The 22642-nt window shown below is 45.6% G+C and overlaps 1 protein-coding gene across 2 annotated transcripts in view; it reads left to right on the top strand.

The window, feature by feature from the left end:
* Window positions 1-3135: 3135 nt before the first annotated feature.
* Window positions 3136-22642, top strand: part of zbtb46 (zinc finger and BTB domain containing 46) — a 40961-nt gene continuing 21454 nt past the window's right edge. For both annotated transcript variants that reach the window (XM_084680346.1, XM_084680345.1), the window contains exons 1-3: window positions 3136-3327; window positions 17430-17651; window positions 17864-18719. In XM_084680346.1, coding sequence (XP_084536472.1) covers window positions 17466-17651; window positions 17864-18719 — 1042 coding nt within the window. In that variant the 5' untranslated portion in view covers window positions 3136-3327; window positions 17430-17465. The remainder of the gene's footprint in view (window positions 3328-17429; window positions 17652-17863; window positions 18720-22642) is intronic.

Here is a 22642-nt window from a genome sequence, read left to right as displayed (position 1 = left end):
ATGCATGGATAGAGGACACAAGTACATGCCCCCTTCTGAATCTCACAGGGTTCTTCTCTCACATCAATCTCACTGCTGTCTCCCCCTGGTCTACTTCCTCTCTTCTTTCCATGGTGTTAGTTTTCTCCAGGGTAAGGTTTCTATAATGAGGGCCATCTCATCTCAGACATGTGTATCGTTGAGCTGCACCTTCACATAGACTGTTGTGCTGCTCCACCTCCTGCCAACATGGCTGTATAGAGCCCTCTCCATTCTGCCCTGCCAGTGCCTGGTGCTAATACGCTCAGCAGGCCCTGCTCTACATTCACACATACCAGCTTCCAAGACGGCACAAAAGCACACAGCTGTGCTCGTCGGCGAATTGATAGTGAAGGGTATGGTGGATGGGCTTTGAAAGCATCTTGCGCTATTTTTATGACAGTTGTATATTTTTTCACTGTTTTATTCGACGTGACCAATTATGCTGCTGCATTTCTCTGCGGGAGGGCTAACTCGGAGAGCAATTAATGCCTGACTTCAAAAAGTTCTCCTGATTGGAGTTTATGTACCTCCTCTTTTTGTCGCAGTTCAAATACAAATCACTGTGTTTGAAAATCATTGCAAAGAGGCCCGGTCTTCCTGCCATCCTGGAGAAAGATGAGCATGTTTCTCTTTTAGCATCTTTTAATGTGTCTTCTCTGGCCTCAATAAGAAACTTTCAAAGTGGCAACAACATGCTAGCTGTCACACACACAGGACTGTTTCGAACGAACGGAAAGGAGCCCCACAGTACCAGAGCAGATGTATCATAGGGCAATGTGAACACTCTACAGTCCCCTCTACGGTATGCCCTGCTCCCGTGGAAGTGCTCTCTTCACAAACACACACACTCGCGCGCACAGACACACGCGCACACACCATTTCCGCCAACCCCCATGCCCATTATTTTTTCCCCATTCTCACAACCCTCTCCTCCGAGTGGATGGAACTGATGAGTGTTCATGTGAATGAATACATGTGTAAGTGGTCTAATGAGGCCTAAGCTCCTACACAAGTACAAAGACAAACAGACAGAGAGAGGGAGAGAGAGACAGAGAGAGAGACAGAGAGAGAGAGAGAGAGAGAGAGAGAGAGAGAGAGAGAGAGAGAGAGAGAGAGAGAGAGAGAGAAAGAGAGAAGGGGGTCAGGCTTGTCGTGTCAAGCGGATTGGAAAGGCCACATTGGCGTGAGGTCGTGAAGCTTTGAGTAAAGCAGCTTGTTCCTGGCAGGGATTGTATTTGCAGCCGCAACACACTAACAGTACACTGACTAGAGAGAGAGAGGGAGAAAGAGAGAGAGAGGTCCATGCATGGGTATTACAGCCCTGCAGGCTTAATCCACATGGCCCGACAGCCTCCCTTATCCGGCCCTCGGCAGGCTCCCAGTGTGAGGGAGAGCGTGTCCTTACTCCCTGCTGTTTCACACACCCTCTCACGCCTCCACACATGTTAAATCCACTCCACACACATGCACTTGTTATCTCACACAACTGCCGTGGCGCTACCTATACCACGTAGCCCAGTGTAGTTTTGTAGTTTTGTTTATCAACTTTTCCCACTTCCTCAAAATAGCTTACAGCACTTCTGACAGCGCCTTCTTCCCTAAAAGCGCAATACACACCTGAATCGTTACGTCTTTGAAATCCTTTCAAAAACGTGTATTTTCTCAAGCGGGACTTGTATTTCACGTTTGATAGCCTTCCTCTTTTTCAGGAATTCTGGAAGTTCCCATTTCATTTTCAAAAAGGTACTGACTGTGTGTATGACACACTTGGAAATACACCCCTAATCCCAGTTCCGTACTGGAGTAGATACACACATACAGTACTGACCTGTAAACACACACACAAACCCACACTTCACGCCACATGCAAAGCATTCTACTTCCTGCTACGCTCTTTTCTCTTCATCTTTATCTAAACCCTCTTCTCCAGGACTTTCCAGGACACTGACCTGCTGCTAGATCTTACTGTGTAGCACAAGACAGATTTTTCTCTCTAGAATCACTCTCTGTGGACCGAACATCTCTGTCCTATAACGAACACTGAGGTGAATGGCAGCATGTAGTGGGGGTTGGGGATCATGAATGGGCTGAGGTTGAACCTACAGATTGGGTCTCTGTCTGGTGTCTGTCATGGTATTAAACTGTGGACGTTTTTGTTAGACCGAAACAGTGTTGTTACTGTAGTAGATATTTTCCAACAAGAGTGTTGTCTTTACAGTGGATGTGTGATTGATTGACATGTTCTCAGTTTACCACAAGAGGGGGTAGCTAAGTCCCTGTCTTTCTGCTGAAGTGGACACAGCAGCAAGACAACACATCCCCCTCGTTTACACTGGTGGAATCAAGTGGGGTTTTATCATACTGCTTATTCATTAGTATTCATTTATAGCAATACAGATATGTGTTTATAAATCAGTTTTGCTTAAAATAATTAAAGACTGGTAATTTATCTGAATCAGGTCTACTGACATGCGTACAGATGAACATTTGAAAACAAAGGAGATGAAATAGAATAAAACTAGTCACTCGAAGGATAGAAAATATGCTTTTGGAATTATCTTGTAGGATTTTGAATCTTACTGAACTCCCATTCTAAAGATCGACTGACGTTCTCAGATAAAGTGGATAGACACAATATTACCACTTCTACTCATATCATCTAATAATAATGATTACATAATAATAATTATTATATTCTCAGTCCTGAGAAAATATAAAATAAGAATACAGAAATAAATTCTAAAATTAGGACTGTCATTGTTTTAGATATTTGTCATAGTTGTCAACTATGTTGTCTGATTCTTTGACCACTGGTAAAACTAACATATCTATCATTTGTCAGTAATGTTTCCCCTAAATTGTCAAATAATGATAATCAAATGTTCTGATGTCAGTGAGATTGGAGTTGGGTTGATTGCTGATGGATCAGCGTGCGTTTTCATGTTGCCTCATTTCCTGACTCTGCCCAAAGCCAGAGAGGGAGATAGGGGGACACCGAGTGAGTGAGAGTGGTCTACAGGAGAAGGAAGAGAGAGCGAGAGAAAGAGTGAGACAGTCACAGAGGGGGAGGCTGTATCCTGATACCAAGACACGGAAAAGCAGGGGAGGGAAAGAGAAAAAAGAGCTGGCGGAGACAGGGAGAGAGGGGGAGAGAACAGGGGAATAACACTTAGAAACAAAAAGGCGTTGGGGAGGAAAGAAAAGAATCCAGTGTTGAACATCCCCGTTCTGTGTCTCACGCTGTCACATCGGATTGGACTCCAACCGATCAACACCGCGTCTACCCCAGACCCCATGGGTTAACAGGTATGTCTGCCAGCTCTCAGTTCATTCTGTTTAAGGCGACCAGATCCTATTGATTAGATATCTCGTTCAAGACATGTTTGCTGTTGAATCGCTGTCACAAGGTTTCGATATTCTTTCCAATGTTGATGTAATGTTCATAATAGTTTTCGGCCAGATAGAACGATAAACGCGTTTGATGATTTGAGTGCGAACACGAAGCATGAAACAATACATATCTGAATTTATGCCATTCCAATTTGCAGATGTATTAGGGTTTACAGTTCGCTGTTGATTTGGTTCGTCGAGAACATGTCAGGCAGAGCACAAGTGTGTTTTGACAGCTAACCAGTGTGTTCGGGCGACAGTCTGAAGCACGCCTACCTGTTTCATGCTGTCGAGTCTGATACAGTACGTGACAAGCCAGATGTCTAGTAGCCTACATGAATGTTTCCGTCTAGTTGAAATAGTGCGGTGTTGATGTTACTCCACAGAAGTAAGGATTATTTTACACTTGGACGTATTATAATTGTTAAAAGAAATAAAGGTAGGTTGTACTATTGTTTTTAAGAGTAGGCTATCTTTTTTTGACAATTATATTAACAAAACTGTCAAATGTTAACTATAGACTTGATTATTCCTTAAAAGTTGATATGATATGGTTAGCCATCAGAACTGCCAAGCACAAATATGGCACATATTGTGATGCTCCGAAGTCTCTGTTCTGTTCCGTTGGTCGGGGGTATTTAAAATGAAACGCTCGGTGCTTGGAAGGCAAGGGCTTAACCCCCCTTCTCCTCCCCTCGGTTAACCTCCAAAAGGGGGATTTCTCCAGCTGGAAATTTCTGCTGCGTCAACACCCAACCCCAGAGTACCAGACCAGAGACAGGGGGATTTTGTTTTAAGATTCCGTGGTTTTGGGCAATTTTTTAAATATTTCACTCAGTGCTGATATTAATCTGATACGTCCCTTCTGCGCTTCTTCGGAGTTGAGAAAGTGTGGCGTGAAGTGTTTCGCTTTAGTGGCGATTGAAGCTATAATGTGAAGCGTGCTGATAGAGCGTCTTTTGGTTATTATATGTGAGTCTAATGTCTCTGTCTGCCCCTTCAAACTGGTCAGTTCCGTCTTCCTCCATTTTCTACCAGCTCAGAACATGAAAGGGGAACAACCCCACTTATTCAAGCTCAACATAATGGTTGGGCGCAACGTGCGGCAGGTACGACGTTTAAAACGCGACAAGCGCAGTACTTTTCTCCCTGGCCTGTCCTTTTTATGTGCACCACATAAAATTCTATAACATCTTAGTCATTTTGATCGTTGTGGAAATATGAGATTGAGATTCTATTCAGTTGAAATTCTTACACTGTGTTTTTTTTGTTTGTTTTTGTGCACAATTGGCATTTGCCACATTTTATTGAATACATTGTCATTCTTATGTTAATTCAAATACATAAATTATCTGAAACTATAAAAATGTATACTGGACGATGAGGTTACAGTAGGTCATTCATGCTTTAACAGGTTTCAGATATGACTATAACCTAAAGTTAAGATAGTATTGTGATCCTCTGATATTTAATTAAAGCATTATTATTTTGGCCATTATTGCATGCTTTCCATTCTTTATTATCAGCTCCATGTGTGTGTGTGTATTGGGTGAGTGTTCTGTTTCAAAAAAGTTTATGATGTGCAGGTCATGACATGAATTTCATGACAGTTTGAGAAATTAATTTCCGAGTTTAAAAGTCACTCTCTAATGACATGTAACATAACTCCTCATAGGCATGTCACCAACCTAAGCCAATTACATTATTAAAGAGGCCAGTTGAGTGGTTAAGATGAAAGGATTTGCCCTAAAACGGACAATCCAATAGTTTGATTGTTTGGGTGTAAGTAGGTCTAATGGTCTGGTGGTAGACAGGTGGAGGCTGACGTGGAAGCAGAGCTGATGCTGGAACAGGACTGATTAAGGATGATTAGTCTGGATATTTGAAGTTGTTTTAAGTTGAGCCACTGAAAGGCCTTAATGCAATCAATTGATCAAGATGGAAGGTTGGGGAAGAGACTGGTGCTGAGAATGGGGCCAAGGCTGGGGTTGCTGTTTTGGTTGTGGCTGGGGCTGGGGCTGTGGTTAGGCTGGTACTGAGACTGACTGGGGCCAGGACTGGGGTTGGGGCTAGGGCTAGGGAAGTCCTGTGCTGGGACTGACTGACTGCCTGGTTCCCCTGCTGGCTATGTTGTGTCAACATGAGGCTGGGGGATGTATATGTGTGTTCCAACCCCCTCCAAATGTTCGTGTATTGCAGGGGTGAGTACCCTGTGCTGGAGAGGGAGAGAAGAAGGGGGTGGGGAGTGCACAGGTGTAGTCCAACTGATAATACGAAAGAGAGAGGAAATCTCATTGGCTTCCTATCTTTACTTTATCTATACAGGTGTTGATCACTGACGTGTGTTCGGATAACCTTTCAGGTGTAGTTGATAGAAAGTGTGTTGAGGGTGGTGTTTGTTAGTGTCAATATTGGACCAGAGATGAGAGACAGGGGAAGGTACTAGTTTGACAGGAATTGAGAAGGGGGGGGGGGTTGGAGTAAAAAGGGGAGAATGCTAGTTGGAGGAGGGGGAAGTGGGGTGTTGGGCAGCGGACACGACACGGCTCTGCTTTGTGTGTTTGTGTGGGTGGCTGGAGTGCTCTGTTCTCATTGGCTGAAGGCGCTACTCCCAGGTTGTGGGCTGACTTGTGTGGTAACAGGTTATGAGGCTTTCGCTGCTAAAACACAGGGGGCCACTAACACTGCCCCCTCATACCGTGTGTGTGTGTGTGTATGTGTGTGTGTGAGAGAGAGAGAGAGAGAGAGAGAGAGAGAGAGAGAGAGAGAGAGAGAGGGAGAGAGGGAGGGAGAGGGAGGGAGATGGTAGAAATGTACCTCAATGTATGGATATATTTCCTGAAAACACATCAGTCAATAGAATGTTGAAAATGAACTCAATGTCTCCTCTGCCCTGTTCCTATTCTCTAGTACTTCCCACCCTCACCCCACTTTTCTGCCTTCGCCAGGTTCCTGATCCCCTTGGAGCTCCCTTGTTAATGGGAACACCTGTTTGGGTAACACACTACAAAATGAGACGTTTACACTGGTGTGTACACATATCCCATGACAGCCTATGTTTCTGTGGCCCTCTGGCAGCCCTCAGTGTGTGAAGATGATCATTCACACATCTGATTCATGTCACGGCACTTCACCCTGCCCCCCATCACCAATAACAGAGGCACACTCGAGCAAAACACACACACACACACACCTTGAGCTGTTTTGAATATAGGTAACCCTAGTTCCCCTGGGGGCTGTGTTTAGAGGGGGATGTGAGTGTGTGTCTGCCAGCTGTACTCCCTAGAATCCTATCTGGCATGCTTATCCCCCCACCTGAGAGCTTAGTGAGATGAGGTTAACTAGACACCCCCATCCCCTCTCCCCTACACACAGCCACCCACCACGGTTATCCTGCATTCACTTCTGACCTGTGTGTGCACAAGGGGCTTTACATTCGACCCCCTCTACTCTGTGTGTGTGGGGGGGGGGGGTGGGGGGTGGAGCGAGCAGGTGGACAAGACAAAGCTTTTGAATGGAGATACGGGGTATCTGTGCTGTGCTGTGCTTTGTGTGTGTGTGTGTGTGTGTGTGCGCTTATGTGTGGTTTGTGTCAGTACTCACTTACTGTTGTAAGAAGGGGGGTTGTAGTATACAGGAAGCATAAATACTGTTTACATGCAAAACATCTCTGTTCTGTACACAAATGCACACACACTCACACCAAAGATAAAATGTCCACGCCACATGCATTCTACTCCCCAATATTCAGTTGATATTCAATACCTTTTCATACTACTCTTGGTTTAAGGTGTTTTTTGTCCTCTAATTAAATGCAAAAACACTATTATAGATTAGCATGTCAAGAGTGAGCTCATCAACAATGGCAGGTAAAACCATGCATGGCTCCTATAGGCTCCATGTCTATACTGTGTGTTTAAGGTGTCTATATTGCACAGCGATTTCTTTCTTGTGGAGATGATACTGCAGAGAATACTGCATGAGCATTTGATGAGAAATTGAGTGCCTTTGAGCAAATGCATCTTTAGAAACAGTCAACTAGCCTTCAGGCTTTGGCAGACACGATATTTCCATATCAAAGCTCAGGTGTGGTAGGTAGTGAGAGACTGAGACAGACACACACACAAACACACACAAACACACACAAACACACACACCCCAGATGAAATGTCCACCCAGTATGCATCGTAATACACAATACTCTTTCTGCTTCTTTACATGGCACAGTTTAGTCTGTCTGTGTCAATGCTGTCTCTTTCAATCTAAACTCATCTCTACAAAAACACACAGAGAAAGGCTTGGAAGGACACAAGCAAAACTAACATCTTTCTTCTCCACCAAACCACAGTGAACCTGGCTGCAGTACCAACACCTCACTACAGTAATACCAACCTCATACATTCTGGCAAGAGTAGAATATATCACTCTGTGTTCAGCATGGCAGGGCTCAGACTTTCTGCCTCAGGCTTTGCTGTAAAATACAGTGCTTTTAGTTTGAACACTTCATTTAGGATGCATTCATTTTACAAAATGTTTCGCCAGTTGAGATGCAGTGGACACCAACCCATGGTATAGGCCCTGACCCTGGCACTGAAGTATACCTAATGGACAGATGTCTTAAAAGTAAAAGTGCGCCTGTATGTGTGTGTGTGTATGTGTGTGTGTGTGTGTGTGGATGTATGCATGTGTGTATGTGATGTATCCCCTGCATTAGCTGGCTATGGAGAGGTTTGTAATACAGCCATGGGTCCAGGTTAGAGTGCTAAAGTGCTGCTAACAAGGCCTGTTTAACATTCTCTCCCCTGCTCAGCATACAATTATTCCACTTCGCTGCCATTAACATGTACAGTAGGCTCCCGCTTTTAATTGGCCTGATTCTAGTAATGCCAGATCAACTTGGATTTGTTAATTAGTTTTCCCTTAAAAGTGCCATCAGGATATGAAATATTCATTGATGTAAGGTGCAGTGAGGACTGTGGGTGGTATTAGTGAAAAATGAGTGAGATGGATACTCAAATGCAATGTGAGAAATAGTTTGAACCAACATTGGCCCATTATAAGTTGGTTATTCACAATTTGTATGAGCTGTTATCACAACAAATGAAGTCTCACCTGTTATCAGGACTGTTTCATCTCCTCACCTTGTCCTCTTTCCTGCCACTCCACTTGTCGTCTCCCGTTGCCTTGGTTCTCCACCCCTCCCCCACAACCACCTCTCCTATCCTTCATCTTGTTTAATCACCTCCCCCTCCCCCTTCCCAATTGCTTTCCTTCCTCACCCTCTACCCTCACCCCAACTCCCACCGTAATCCTGCCCCTCATCTCTCCATCCTCACTTTCTATGACCTCTGTCCTCTCTATCTCCACTCCTCTCTTTTTTCTCTCTCCTCTCAATATCCACCCTAACTCCACTTCTCCACCCCTCAAACATACCTCCTTCTACATCTCTTCCTCCTCCTCCTCCTCCTCCTCCTCCTGCTCCTCCTCCACCCCTCCACTTCTCTAAGTGGGCCAGGTGCCTCCTGTGGCTTTCCCTACTCCCTTTCTCATTTTTACCCTTCCTCTGCTCCCTTTCTCATTTTTACCCTTCCTCTGCTCCCTTTCTCATTTTTACCCTTCATCTGCTCCCTTTCTCATTTCTTAGAACTGGCACCAATGTCATCCTCACATTCCCCTCTGTGTCAGTGGACTCAGTCGGAAGCTACACAATCATCTTCTTTACTGCTCTTACTCTCAGTCACCAGGTGGTGCTGAGTTAGAGGTGAATCCGAGTCACCCTAGTTGTTCATGGCACATTTTCCTCTTAAGGTAAATATTTCTATCAAACACTGTATCCTTTGTTCTCACTGCTTTAGTTCCTCGATTTGTGTGTGTGAGCGTGTGCGTGTGTTTCGAAAGCCTGTTCAGGTGCAGACCCATCCATACAGAAGTGAGTAGAGTTCATATCCCCTTTCTGGTGGTGACCCCCAGAGCCTCTCGCCAGCTCTGACGGCCAGAGAGACGGAAGCCTCTTTGTCACCTGACATGTTGTTCCCTCAGCGCTCTGTGAATGATTTGGGCTAGTTGGCAACACTCACCTCACGCTATTCTCCTCTGTTAACCTCTCCTTCTCTCCCTCTCTTCTTCTCCACTTTTTATTGTCTGTGTCTTTCTTTCAAAAGTTTTGTCTCTTCTCACCTTTCTCTCATTCCACCCCCCCCCTCACTCCTTGTTTTGGTGCCTGTGGTGTGTCATGGCTGATGCTTAGTGCTGGCTCAGCACTTGGTGTTGGTCAGACACCTGATACTGCCACTGCTTCAGACTTTCGGAATGTGTGACTTCTTTAAATGTAGGTTTCCAAGGTGGGTGTTGTCAAAAGCGACTGCGACCATGATCACAAGAGTTACACAGTGGGCCTTTGTGTTTAGGGGATGGCACAATTCTTTCTCTCTCTCTCTCTCTCTCTCTCTCTCTCTCTCTCTCTCTCTCTCTCTCTCTCTCTCTCTCTCTCTCTCTCTCTTTCTCTCTGTGGTCTCTTTCCTCTCTCTTTTCCCTCCTCTCTTTTTTATATCACAGTCCTTTCTTTTCCCCTTGTCTCCCCTTGTCTCTCTGTCCCTCTCTGCTCTCGTCTACCGTTCTCTCTCTCTCTCTCTTTTGCTGGGCTCAGTGCTCCAGTAGTTAGCTGCACAGTTTGTTTCCATCCTAATAGAAAACAAGGGACCACGTCTCCACAGGCCCCTTAGCAATGAAAGCCATTCATGTTAGTCAGCAGGTGACAATCAGACGTCAAACCACTTTGGTGAATGCACACTGAGACGAGAGAGAGAGAGAGAGAGAGAGAGAGAGAGAGAGAGAGAGAGAGAGAGAGAGAGAGAGAGAGAGAGAGAGAGAGAGAGAGAGAGAGAGAGAGAGAGAGAGAGAGAGAGAGAGAGAGAGAGAGAGAGAGAGAGAGAGAGAGAGAGAGAGAGAGAGATTGTCAGGAGAGAAGACAGGAGAAAAGAGTAGCAAGGTGATGCATTTGTATGGTGGACCATCTCACTCTATCAATCACCTTGGACATGATGGCTCTCAAACAAAAACTGTGCTCTTTGGAAAAAACACAGGTATTCACCTAACATTCAGGCACATTCAGATGACAGCCAAATTTCAGGGTGTTTTTGGAAATTGTACCAAAGATTTCTATGTAGTGTGTACTTTGTGTTGCACACACATAACTGTTATAAATGTGTTTTTGCAAAAGTACAGTATAGATTTAGTATCTATTTCAGAGTCCTCCTCCTCTTAAGCTCACTGACACCGAACAGCTACATTATGAGAAACCAATTGAAGCAGTTGATCGATCTCTATGGTAACATTGGTAAAGTCCTTCAAAGCAATTAAGCTCTATTTCTCATATGTTCACTCACTCGCTCACTCACTCATTCGTTAACTCACTCACTCACTCACTCACTCACTCACTCACTCACTCACTCTCATTCCCTTTCTCCTTCCCTCTCTCTTTTCCCTTCTCCCTCTTGTTCTCTCTCACCTTCTCTCTTGCACCCTCTTTCTGTCTCCTTTTCGACTCCAAAAGGTGTGAGACTCCCTATATTTAGCTACTCCCAAAATTTGTCTTCCTTTATCTTCCCTTCTTTTTTCTCCCTGTTGAAGGACAGAAGAACAGAAGCACATCAGTTCATTGATCAAGTTAATGAAAGACTGCAGAGTCCAAGCCAGACGGCAAAATGCATCATAAAACCTGCTGCTAGGTCGTTGTATAAACACCTGAGCTGAATTTAGGCTAACTGAGGTTACACCAGTCATGTGACTCACCAGTTGTATATTTGTGTTCGGTTATTATTTTAATGGTTCCTCATACATACCACCCATTGTAAGTCTGAGGGAAATTGAATATTAGGCAAATGTGGGTTTTTGTGTGTGTTGTATGGAGAGTTGGTAAATTGGATTAAGTGGGAGTGCAGGGAGGGCAGTCAGTAATAATATTTGCAGAGGGGGAAGGAGGGTGTGGTGCAGCACTCGTGAGTACATGGCTAAGCTGTGGGTTTTTACTCCCTTCTTTGCGTAAGCTCAGTGTAAGCCATGGCCCAGTGTGGATTTCAGAAAGATGCCTCTGTTTGCTCTATGACCGTGCGACAGTCACGCCAACACACACACACATGCATGTACCCATGCATGCACACTTTAGATACCCGCCTTGGCAGCAGTGACTGGCCACCAGCAGTGAGTCACCATCAGTCACTCACTCTCACATCCTCACACACAAAACATACACTTATATCACTTCAGTGTGATCAGTGTTTTAATAGTTTATAACTGACTTTTGGTCCACTTTGTCACAAAACGCCAAACCATTTACTATATTTATGTATTTTGAAACCTAGACTGATGTTTTGATGCTCAACCTCTAGGAGAAAGATCTTTCTGAAAGTTTTGTATCTGTGCGCTGTTTTGTTGACACTTTTCAAGACCATTGAGCAGCTTTGAATGTGTGTGTGTGCGTGCTTGTGCGTGTCTGTAATTCTGTCTCATTCCATCAGGCAAAGCCACATGGGTGACGTTGTGAGAGGTTGCTGTTTTATGGCGACACCTCTCATGATGTAAGATACAGGAGGCGTAAAAGAATACACGTATGCATACACACACACATTATGTACAAACACACATCATGTACACACACACACACACATCATGTACACACACACACACACATCATGTACACACACACACACATCATGTACACGGCAACTGGCAGTGAGAGCTCCAGGAAGGTGTTAAATGTGAGTCGTGTGTTCTAGGGAGTCATCATGATAGCCACTGTGCCATTTTGTACCGCTAAAAACGGACTCGCTGTTCTTGGTGAAGACACCAAAAATGGAGTAAAACTGAAGTTGAAGGAAGAGGAGGAGGAGGAGGAGGAGGAGGAGAGGTAGGAGGTGAGATGACGGGAGAGGGAGGTGGATGACGAACTAGAAGAAGAGAAGGGGAGTTTTGGTCTCAGATGAAAACATGGACCCATATCAGTGAATGAGTCTCAATGAAGATGATGCTCGCCCCACCCACACACCTACACAAATTGTCACCCGCATGACCAAATACAGATGCAGCTACTGCAGTAGGTCTTTCTCACTTCCCTAGTGCTTGTCAGCAATGGTGCCACTGCTACATGTAGCTTGTTTAACAGACAACCAGTGGGTTTCAACATGATGTATCTTTGTGAGATTCTTATTTTAAGGGCACTGAAACCACCTCCCAGACAGGATCTGAATTGAAACTTGTGTTGTGATGAACAGGTATAATAAACTATAGAATAAATACATAAATAGTGCAATTTTAGTGACAGTTGATACATTTTAGTGTGTTGAAAGGCTTTAACATTGGAGTGACAGCTCACTGGTCATCCCCACACACTCATATGGGCGCCACCCCTGTTTTGTTAAGCAGCCAATCCCAGCTGGTCTGTGTGTAGCATCAACACTTCTCAGACAAAAGACTCTCTGTTTGGTTATCTGTTCCCTTCCCCTCATCTCACCCTCCCTCCTTTCATCCTCTCCACCCTTCCTCTCTCATTTATCGTTCTGTTCCAGCCCTTCACTCCGCTATCTACCACCCTCCTATTCTGTCCCCCCCCTCCCTTCCCCCATTCCTTCATCTCCTCCCTTCCCTGTCTCCAACCCCCCGCCCCAACTCCCTCCCCCGTCCGGTTTGATTCTCCGACAGTGGTAATGAGATGGTTCATTATTTGCTTTTCACAGCTTTTAATAGAGAGAGAATTTAGGCTAAGCCCCGGGTCGTCAGCTAGGGAGTCACCATGGGAGACTTGACTGGCTGTAGGGCCTGGGGGACACACACTAGCCCAGAAACCACATAGAGGGGAGAGAGAGAGAGAAAGGAGAGGAAGAGATGGAGGGAGGGAAAGAAAGATGGAGAGGGAGAGAAGGAGGGAGAGAAGCAGATGTTTGGAGGGAAAAAGAAAGGGAGCAAAAGAGAGAAATAGGAAAAAAGAAAGAAATGGAGGGAAAGAGTCTGAAAGACACAGAGGGACGGAGTGGGAGAGGAAGACAGAGAGTGACAGAAGAGACAGGGAGGTAAAGGAAAACTCTACAGCAGGAAGAAGTTAAGGTGGAAGGTTGCACAGTATCTAACCCCTCCCTCCTGTCTCCTTATCTACCATAGGTCAGGTTAGGTCAGCTCTGCTATGTCATACTGTACACTCACCTAACACACTTCTATCCTCATGTCACACCTATTTCTGTCACCCTCGGCTCATCCCAGATGATCTCAGACGCGTGGATCAGGCTTAGTTTACCAGAGGGCTGCTGTGGTCAAGGAATGGACAGAGATATATAAAGGGAGGGAGAAAGAAGATGGGTAAACCCAGACAATCATGGGACAGTCAACAGGACTAAACAGGGTCCAGTAGGTGCACATAAGTGAGGAGAATGTGCTGGATAGTGTGCTTGGGAGAGGTGACGAGGTCGTGAGGTTCAGGGAGGTTACGTGGAGTAGACGAGACATTAAGTCTCTCTAAGCCTCCAGGATCCGCTCTGGCCCCCACCTATTGTCCATTGAGGTTGTCCTCTCCCCTTCACACCCAGGTCAGAGACAGGGAGGGAGGGAGGTGACAGGAACAGATAAGAAAATAGTCTTCCAGAGTCTCACTCAGTCAACAGAGGAAGGAGAAAAACGCTATTCAACATTTATATTTCATTATATTTGTGTGTGCAATGACGTGCATAAACAGGAACAAAGAGACAGAGAGAGAGAGAGAAAGATAGAGAAAGAGTGAAGAAGACAGAGAGAGAGTATTTTTGTCCCGTGCTTGTTGTGTTGACAGGCAGCCACTCTGGCTGTGCCGTACGTGTGCCAACTCCGTAGGATTGGGGATTAAGTCCAGGATAATGGGCCCTGATGCCCAGTTGAGTGGAAGGAAAGCTGTTTAAAAAATGCTGGCTGCCTCCGAGTCAAAGTGATGCAAGCACAACTTCTCACTGAAGGTCCTTCTACAGCACTTCTCTCTCTGTCTCTCTCTCTTTCTCCATCTCTTTCTTCTTCCCTCTCTCTCTCCTGGGCTCCATATTTGTCTCCCCATGTCCTCTCAGGTCACGATGGTGTCCTCCTTGCTAGGAGCGACAGAACGTCTAAAGAGGGCAGGAAGGCTGAGGCCCATTCTCTCACTCCATCACATCTCTCTGTCTCTTGTTCTTAGTTGTTTGGTTTAGGCCCAAAGCCCCTTTGTTGTGACACGATCAGGACACATTTTGTGTATGTGTTTGATGTGATGGCGCTAGGGCTAGGTGTGTGTTTGTGATTTGTGTTTGCATGTGATCAGAGAAGGGGTTGTGGAGTGGGGGTTGTGGCTTTAGTAGGGTAGTCACTTCTCATTTGGCCTCACAAGGGTGACAAGGACTTAAAACTGTGGTGGCACGCTTTACTGAACCCTGAGTGTGCCACATACACATACACACAAACACACACATAGAGACATACACACACTGTCTGCATGCCTTTCTGAAGAGATCTCTTTTGTCCTTTAGTAAAGAAAAAAAGGAAAATTATAACCTTTTGGCTTAACTATTCCTCTAAAAGAAAGTTTTAGCATCTGTGGCCTTGCGTGTCTATTGGTACATTCCTTCTCATTCTCTTTTTCTCTCTCTTTCTCTCTCTCTTTCTCTCTCTCTCTCTTTCTCTCTGTCTATCTGTTTCCACCCTGCTAGTTACATGAACGTGGATGTATTATTCATTTTGATAGGAACATTCTCCTCCTCTCAAACCACCACAGCAGGTATCAGCAACACTACAGCCAAACTGTACCTGGGGTTTCTCTACATGGTTGGTATTCATGTGTCAATTAGCCAGGCTGTGGGTACAGGTCAGGGCAGTAATATAGTGTTTTGGGTGGGAATGGTATGTTGGGGGGTAAGAATATTGACATTGTTCCTTTGGAGCTCAGGGTCCATGACTGTGGGGGAGGGGGGAGGGGGGTTAAATTAAACCAGCCAATTAGACAAACGACCCAAACGAGTTCAGAGGTCAAATGGATGGGTACTCCATTAAAGTTATTTTTTTCCCTCCGTCAAACTCTCTCTCTCTCTGGGCCTACTGAAGCGGCAAATCTGATTAGTGTTCCCTCTTTCTCTTCTTTATTTGCTCTCTCTCTTTCTCTCTCTCTCTCTCTCTCTCTCTCTCTCTCTCACCCATTCTCTTTCATATTTTTTTCCCTTAGCATCTCATTGTTTAAATTGTCTTTCAATTTAAAGCATTGTTTCACAACCCCTTTAACACACACACACACACACACATTCACACTCCCTGGAATATCAGTGACTGTACACACTACCAAAAAATGTGTACCCTCGAGCCACTCATCATTGTGTGTAACAGTGTGAGGTGGAGGGTGAGATAGTAACAGAGATAATCAATATCCACTCTACCATCCCCTGGCTCCTGGGATGAAGCTGGCATGCACGCGCATGTAGGTGACAGTAGAGTATGATCCAGTAATTCAGGTCACACACTGGAAGCCAGCACTGCTATGGCGTTTGGGTTTTCCTGTAGTTGTCTTTAGGAAGACAGGAAGACAGGTCTCTTTGTAGCAGGCAGATACACTTTTCTATGCTCTACAATGTTCAAAGGGTCAAATAGCCAATCTTATGCAGCTTGCTGAAGATAAATGTTCTTGGCTTTTGGTGAAAAAATAAGATGACTGGATGTGAAAGAAAGAAAGAAAGAAAGAAAGAAAGAAGGGAGAGAAGTAGAAGGGCATCATTGTGCATGTGTCCTTTAAAGCATGTCTTCTGAGGTGAGAGGTGACTCCGTTCAATACATCCATCAGTGAAAGAGAGAAAAGGAGGAATATCTCAAGGTTGGACTCTCAATGGAGTCTCAACCACTGTTTGAGAGGAGGGACAAAATGAGTTGTGTCAAAAGCGGCCTTTTCAGGGACAACAAGTTTCTTCTCACTTTTTCCTCTTCCTCAACTTGCCTTCAGGAACAGCAGAGCCCGGTTAAAGGCTGCCAGGCAGCAGCAGCAGCAGCACGTGGCAGAGATCCACAACAGTTTTGGAGTGAAGGATCTCAGCACTGTGGCACGGCCCCCCAGCCAGCCCCTCGTCACTCAGGGAGGTGTGTTTGTCCAAGAGGACATGGAAGACACACACGATTTATCTGATCTTACAAGCCATCAGGTTGAACACAGCTTTCCTAAACATGACCTGAAGTGTGCCGGCCCTCGAGCAAACGCTGCTGTCACCTCGGCCAATTGGAGCTGTCGTCTCCTGGGACAGCCAATGAGAGCTGACAGCCGTGGCGTTCCCAAAACAAATCACTGCTGCGTTTTTGTAACACTCCGTGTCCCCGCGATTTAGCCCTCGCTGAGACGAGAGCCGGAGCAGCGGCCACTAATATTCCAGATAATGTGCTCTGTGTGTGTGCTTTTCCTTTGTTTCCGTCTATGACACACACTACTCTGCTGCTGTAACAGCACGGTGATCCACTTTGTCCTTTTCAATCCTCTCAGTCTCCTTTCTCACCCTCTCCCTCTATCCCGTCTTCTTCCCCTCTTATTCGTTCCATTCCTGTGTGTGTTTGTATGTTTGCGTGTGTGTGTGTGTGTGTTTGCGTGTGTGTTTGTGTGTGTGCAAATCTGTTTCATCCAGTGTGTAGAAAACATATTTCAATGGGAAAAAAGTAGTAAAGAAATAGCATTCTGAAAGGAAATTTCCACTTCACCAAGACAGCTTTTTTTCCTTGCACAGACACACATTCCCACAAATATATACACATACATTACATTTCATCACTGTCATTATTACTTTTATAGACAGTATTTATTCAAGGCATTTATTGGGATCTATACAGCACTGCTCGGTCTTTAGAAAGATGTCTCTACTGAAGGTATACAATAGCTACACATTATATTAAGGGATGTCCATATACAGCATGGCAGGTATTTGTTGACATTATATGTAATTTTCGGGAAATTACAATCCCTTCCCCCTCCCTCCACCTCATGACCTCGCTCTCTCTCCCTTCTCCTTCAGACTGTGTGGAGGAGAGGCTAACGGACAGCTACCCAGATGAACAACAGGAAGGAGGACATGGAGATCTCGTCCCACTACCGGCAGCTCCTGCGGGAGCTCAACGAGCAGCGGCAACATGGCATCCTGTGCGACGCCTGCGTCATCGTCGACGGCAAGATCTTCAAGGCCCACAAGAACGTCCTCCTGGGCTCCTCACGCTACTTTAAGACCCTCTACTGCCAGGTGTGTGAGTGTGTGTGTGTGTGTGTGGAGGGGAGACTGGTCGACTACAAATACAGACTCTAGAAAGGCAGAATTACCCCAGTGTAGCTTTACAATTGATCTGTTTACCACAATCGCCTTGTCATGTTTCTGCTTTGCTAGTGCTGACCTGCTGTGGCTGGCCAGCATATCCATATATCTATACTAATCTGCAGCCCTTCATCCTCTGTCAGGTGAAGAAAGGGGCAGAGCCTCACCACCAGACCACCGTCACTCACCTGGACATTGTCACGGCAACAGGCTTCAAAGCAATCCTCGACTTCATGTACTCGGCCCACCTGGCCCTGACCAGTAAGAACGTGATCGAGGTGATGTCAGCAGCCAGCTACCTACAGATGACCGATATAGTCCAGGCATGCCACGGCTTCATCAAAGCCGCGCTGGACATCAGCATCCGCTCCGAGCTGGCCGACGAGCTGGTTGACTTTGAGATGGGCGCTGTGGCCGCCGCGGGGATGGGCGTGAGCGTGGGGGGAGGTGGGGGAGGAGCAGGAGCAGGAGGAGGCCTGGGAGGGACGGCGACAGAAGCTTTGGCCTCCATCATGTCGGGCCGCAGCTCCTCCCCCTGGCTGGGCAGACGCACCAGCCCCGCCAACTCCTCCGGCGACTCGGCCATCGCCAGCTGCCACGAGGGTGGCAGCACCTACGGCAAGGAGGACCAGGAGCCCCCCAAGAGCCACGAGAGTCAGGAGGAGGCCTGCCACGACTCCCAGCCCGCCTGGCCCCACGACTACCGACCCCTTGCCGTCAAAGAGGAGCAGGTGTCCCCCTCCTCGTCCTCCTCTCACCTCAGAGGGGGGGCCGGGGGCGGGGCTCAGGGGGAGCCGGGGGGAGGAGGTGCAGGAAGTAGAGGAGGGGAGGGGCCGTGGCAGCCTTCAGGGTCAGGAAGGAGGAAGAACAGGAAGAACAAGGACACGGTGCGGCACATTACCCAGCAGGTGGAAGGGGAGAGAGACAGCAGGCCGGGGTCTCCACTGACCTCCATGCTGGCGGTGACGGGGTGGAGCTACAACGGGCAGGATATCCCAGGTAGGACTGGCCTGCTGCCTACTGTCATGTTCATCTGCTTCTTCAGAGGGCACGATAAAGCTGGTTGAACTGTGTTCAGTCTTATTTTAAGCTTTATTTGAATACATTTTTGGGGCATTTTCTTTCATTTTTTGATAGGGAAAGTTTGAGAGAAGGTAGGAAATGGAGGGAGATAGAGAGAAGGGTTAACATACAGTAATGGGGCCAGGCTGAAATTTAACCTAGGCCTCTTTCCATTAAGCCACCAGGATTCCCTGACCTGAGTTAAGTTTGATTCAGATGCGAAGTCTTACTTACATAATTACCTTAGTACCAGAACATCTTCCTGATCCTGAAGAAAGAGTTAAGTGTATTCCTGAACATTAACACACCTCTACCTAATCGTATGTGTTTGCGTGCGCGTATTTGTGTGTGCATGTGTGTGCGTCTGCCTTCAGGTCCCATCCGCCGATAGGTAGATCATTAAAAGTGAAGGAAGCTAATCCAAGGAGCATTAAGGGAGTTGGTTGGAAAATGGGCACACGCGCCGCACTGCTAAAGAAAACAGGATAATTGAATTGACCTGGGCCATCGTACGGATTACTGATGCCTTGCTGTCGGCCCAGACTCCTCCTACTCTCTGGGGTTTAGGGAAGGACCACTGAAAAATGTGTGAGAAGGAGAGAGGGGGGGGGGCAGTCAGAGAGGGAGAGAAAGTGGTGTATGAAAGAGGGATAGACACACATACTCAAGTTCCTACATGGTAACAGTGTGCTGGTAGGCCAGATTCATGGTGTTGTAATACAGAACGTTTGTTTTGGCATTTGCCACAGTAATCTTACCATTACCCAGGAAACGTTTTCTCACAGTTTATAAAAGGTTAGAGGAAGTCTCTAGTTGCTGCTTGTACAGATAGTTGGTGCTGCAACCAAACACTGGCATTTAGGTGCTCCAGGTTACACCAAGCTGCATGTTCCTACTGCTGGAGTAAGAGACAGGGTGAGGAGAGCAGAGGACACGAGAGAAGGGCACCTTTACTGGGGTTTTGTCCTGTGGGACTGTCAGCCACTACTGCAGTGTGTTTAGAGAGTGTCTGAGTGGGTTTCAGAAAAAAAGAACAAAAGAAAAACTGTGCGGTGTTGTGTTTGCGTTGTTGACTAATTAAAAGACAAACACCACAAGCCACGCCTTTTTCAGATTTTCTTAATCTAACAATATTGAAAACCGTCAGTTTTGGTACAATCCTTGTTAATTATGTGTTTGGTGCGTTTGAGTGTGTAGGATGTTTGAGTGTGTTGTTTGAGTGTGTATATTCAGTGTGTAGTTTGAGTTTGTAGTTTGAGTGTGTAGGACGTTTGAGTGTGTAGTTTGAGTGTGTAGTGGGTTCATGTGTTTAGGGAAGGGGTCTGGGCCTGCGAAACAGGTTTAGTAAGTCTCGAGGGGTGCTTGGTTGGTTTGTTAAAGGGAGTGTTTTTGTGTGTATGTGTGTTTTGTATGTATGTGTGTTTTGCGTGTTTGTGTGTGTATTTGTTTTTCAGGTGTGTGTGTGAGAGGGAGGGAGGAGGGTGTAGTGGGGGGGTATTCACTGGCGCTACCATGACGTCCTTCAGAGGGGATGAGACGGTGAAGGGCAGTCTGAGATTAGATTAATTGCTTCATTCCTCAGTAATGGAAAAATGCCCCAACTACTAGAAAACACTTCATATATTACCAAAGCATAAACAATACATTAAAATGAAAATGAAACACAAAACTGAAGACACACAAAACATTCTAATCATGAAAACAATTGGAGTAGAATTGATTGCAACACTTTAGATTAAGGTGACATTAACTACCACTTAACTACAAAACAATTCTTATAGTAAAAACATTGTAGATACATAGTAATTCTTATATAATTCTGTATTGTATTCAGTGGTAGAGGTTTAGTTTATTACAAAAGGGTAAGATGGCACACTGGGGGAGGGTTGGAAGGGTTAAGTGGTGGTTGTAAAGGGAAGTTTAGTTGAAGTTTGTGTTATCAAAACAAAATCAATGTTAACACCCACTAACCTATGGGAAGCCCAACCTGCCCCATACAATGTTGTACAGGTGTTGTTCTGTAGTTGAATGGTAGTCAAGTTGAAGTGTCCTGTGTTCCTCTTCCTGGCCAGGGGCAGACACAGTCCCACTGTGACTCTGAGCTTCACTCTCCACCCATGACACTGCAGGGACTGATTAAGGATCTCTTTGGATTTACTCAGTAATACACTGTAAGGTTATGCAAGGATCATATTATCAGATGAGATTTATTTACTCACTAATATTTAGACATATTTACAAGCCTTCTTACACATTTTGCAGATCATGTTACGCATTTGGGAGTTACATGCTGTGTATTTACAATAAGGATGGCACCAACCTATAGGGTTAGTCTTGGGATTTCATACGTTCATGTAAATACTATTCATATGTTGACATGAACAGCTGGATGAGTTAGGATTTCGTTTTTTTCTATTCCTCTCTCTGGCACATCTGTTGTGGACCTGATATCATTATGATTATCATCATGATCTCACTCTTTCTCCGACCCTCCCTCTCTCTATGTGTGTAGTGTATGTGAACTCAACGCTGAAGATCAGACAGGTTGAATGTACTCCTCATACATCACGTCATCTAATAGAGAAGAAAGATGTTTATGTTATCTGCTCACTAGAAGGAGGTCAAATTTAATGGAAATGTGTAGCCTTATTCTAGCTTGTCACTGACTTAATATTGCTGTTTATGGTTAGACTTGACTCCTTGGTCCCCGAAAAAGAACCTTAGAATTGGTTGGGTATTTTCCTTTCTGAAAAACCCACACTAACCTTTTCAGTTGGCTTGGGGGATTTTTGGCAATAATTTGGTAATGGACTGTTTCAGATACACTCAATCTTATTTCTTTCCATTTCCCTTGTAGCTCCAGCACATCGATTGCACAGTGTACTGTACATGCTTGCGAAAGATGTAAAAACAAGCCCATAATTGGCTCTTATATTGTTCTCTCACTGAGCCCTAACCCATAGTTACACAGACATGCACATATGCAGGCATGCAGGCATGCACACACTCACAGAAATGGAAAAGACGGCACCTCTGAAAATGTACCATTGAAATATTTTTGAAGTAGTAGTTTTTTTGAAGTAGTAGTTTTTTATTAATGTGAGTTAGGTGTGACACATAATGTGTAGTTGTATCTGTGCGTGTATTGTCTTGTTGAAGTAGCCCCTAGTTATCCTCCTGGGGCCCGCACAGCCAAGGAGGTTAGGGGCACAGCTCATCTGGGGGGGGTGAGATAGGCGTCCTCAATACGACCTGCAACTCTGCACATCCTCCTCAACCTTTTTCCGTTTTTTTTGTTCTCTCCCCAAGTCTCCACAGTGTAAAGGTGAACTCTGGAAATAATGAATCGGATCCCCCTTTCACCCCCTTCCTCTCACTATTCCAGTTAAGACTCTCCCCACAGTATTTGCACTTCATTAAACTTGAAATAGGTTTAATATTTAAAACACCGTGAACAGATTCCAACCCCCTCAACCCACTCACACCTTTCTGCTTTTCTCTTCTTCCTCTTCCTGCCAGTTTAATAAGCCACCCTCATATTTCGTCTTAATTCACTCCCTCCCCATCAAGCCAAAATAGATTTAATATTTTCAAAAAAATTGCTTAATGTTTAACCCCTTTCTTCACAGCTCAGTGCTTGTCATGTTTTGGGTTGGGCAGCATCGTGTTGAAGGTTCTCTCTCACCCTAGACAGTATTTTCTCAACTCTTTCTAGCGCTCCCTTGCTCACCCCTTCTCTGCCTGCCTCCTTTTTGTTCCTTAACAGACGTTCTCTCTCTCCCCTCCTCCCCTCCTCCCCTCCTCCCCTCCTCCCCTCCTCCCCTCCTCCCCTTCCTCTCTGTCTCTCTGTCCATTGGCTG

The sequence above is a fragment of the Hypomesus nipponensis genome, chromosome 18, assembly GCF_054491055.1.
Source record: "Hypomesus nipponensis isolate SF chromosome 18, ASM5449105v1, whole genome shotgun sequence".
In the NCBI taxonomy this organism is placed as follows: Eukaryota; Metazoa; Chordata; class Actinopteri; order Osmeriformes; family Osmeridae; genus Hypomesus; species Hypomesus nipponensis.
Note: the sequence above shows the minus strand (reverse complement) of the source record. Positions and strands in the feature narration are given on the sequence as shown.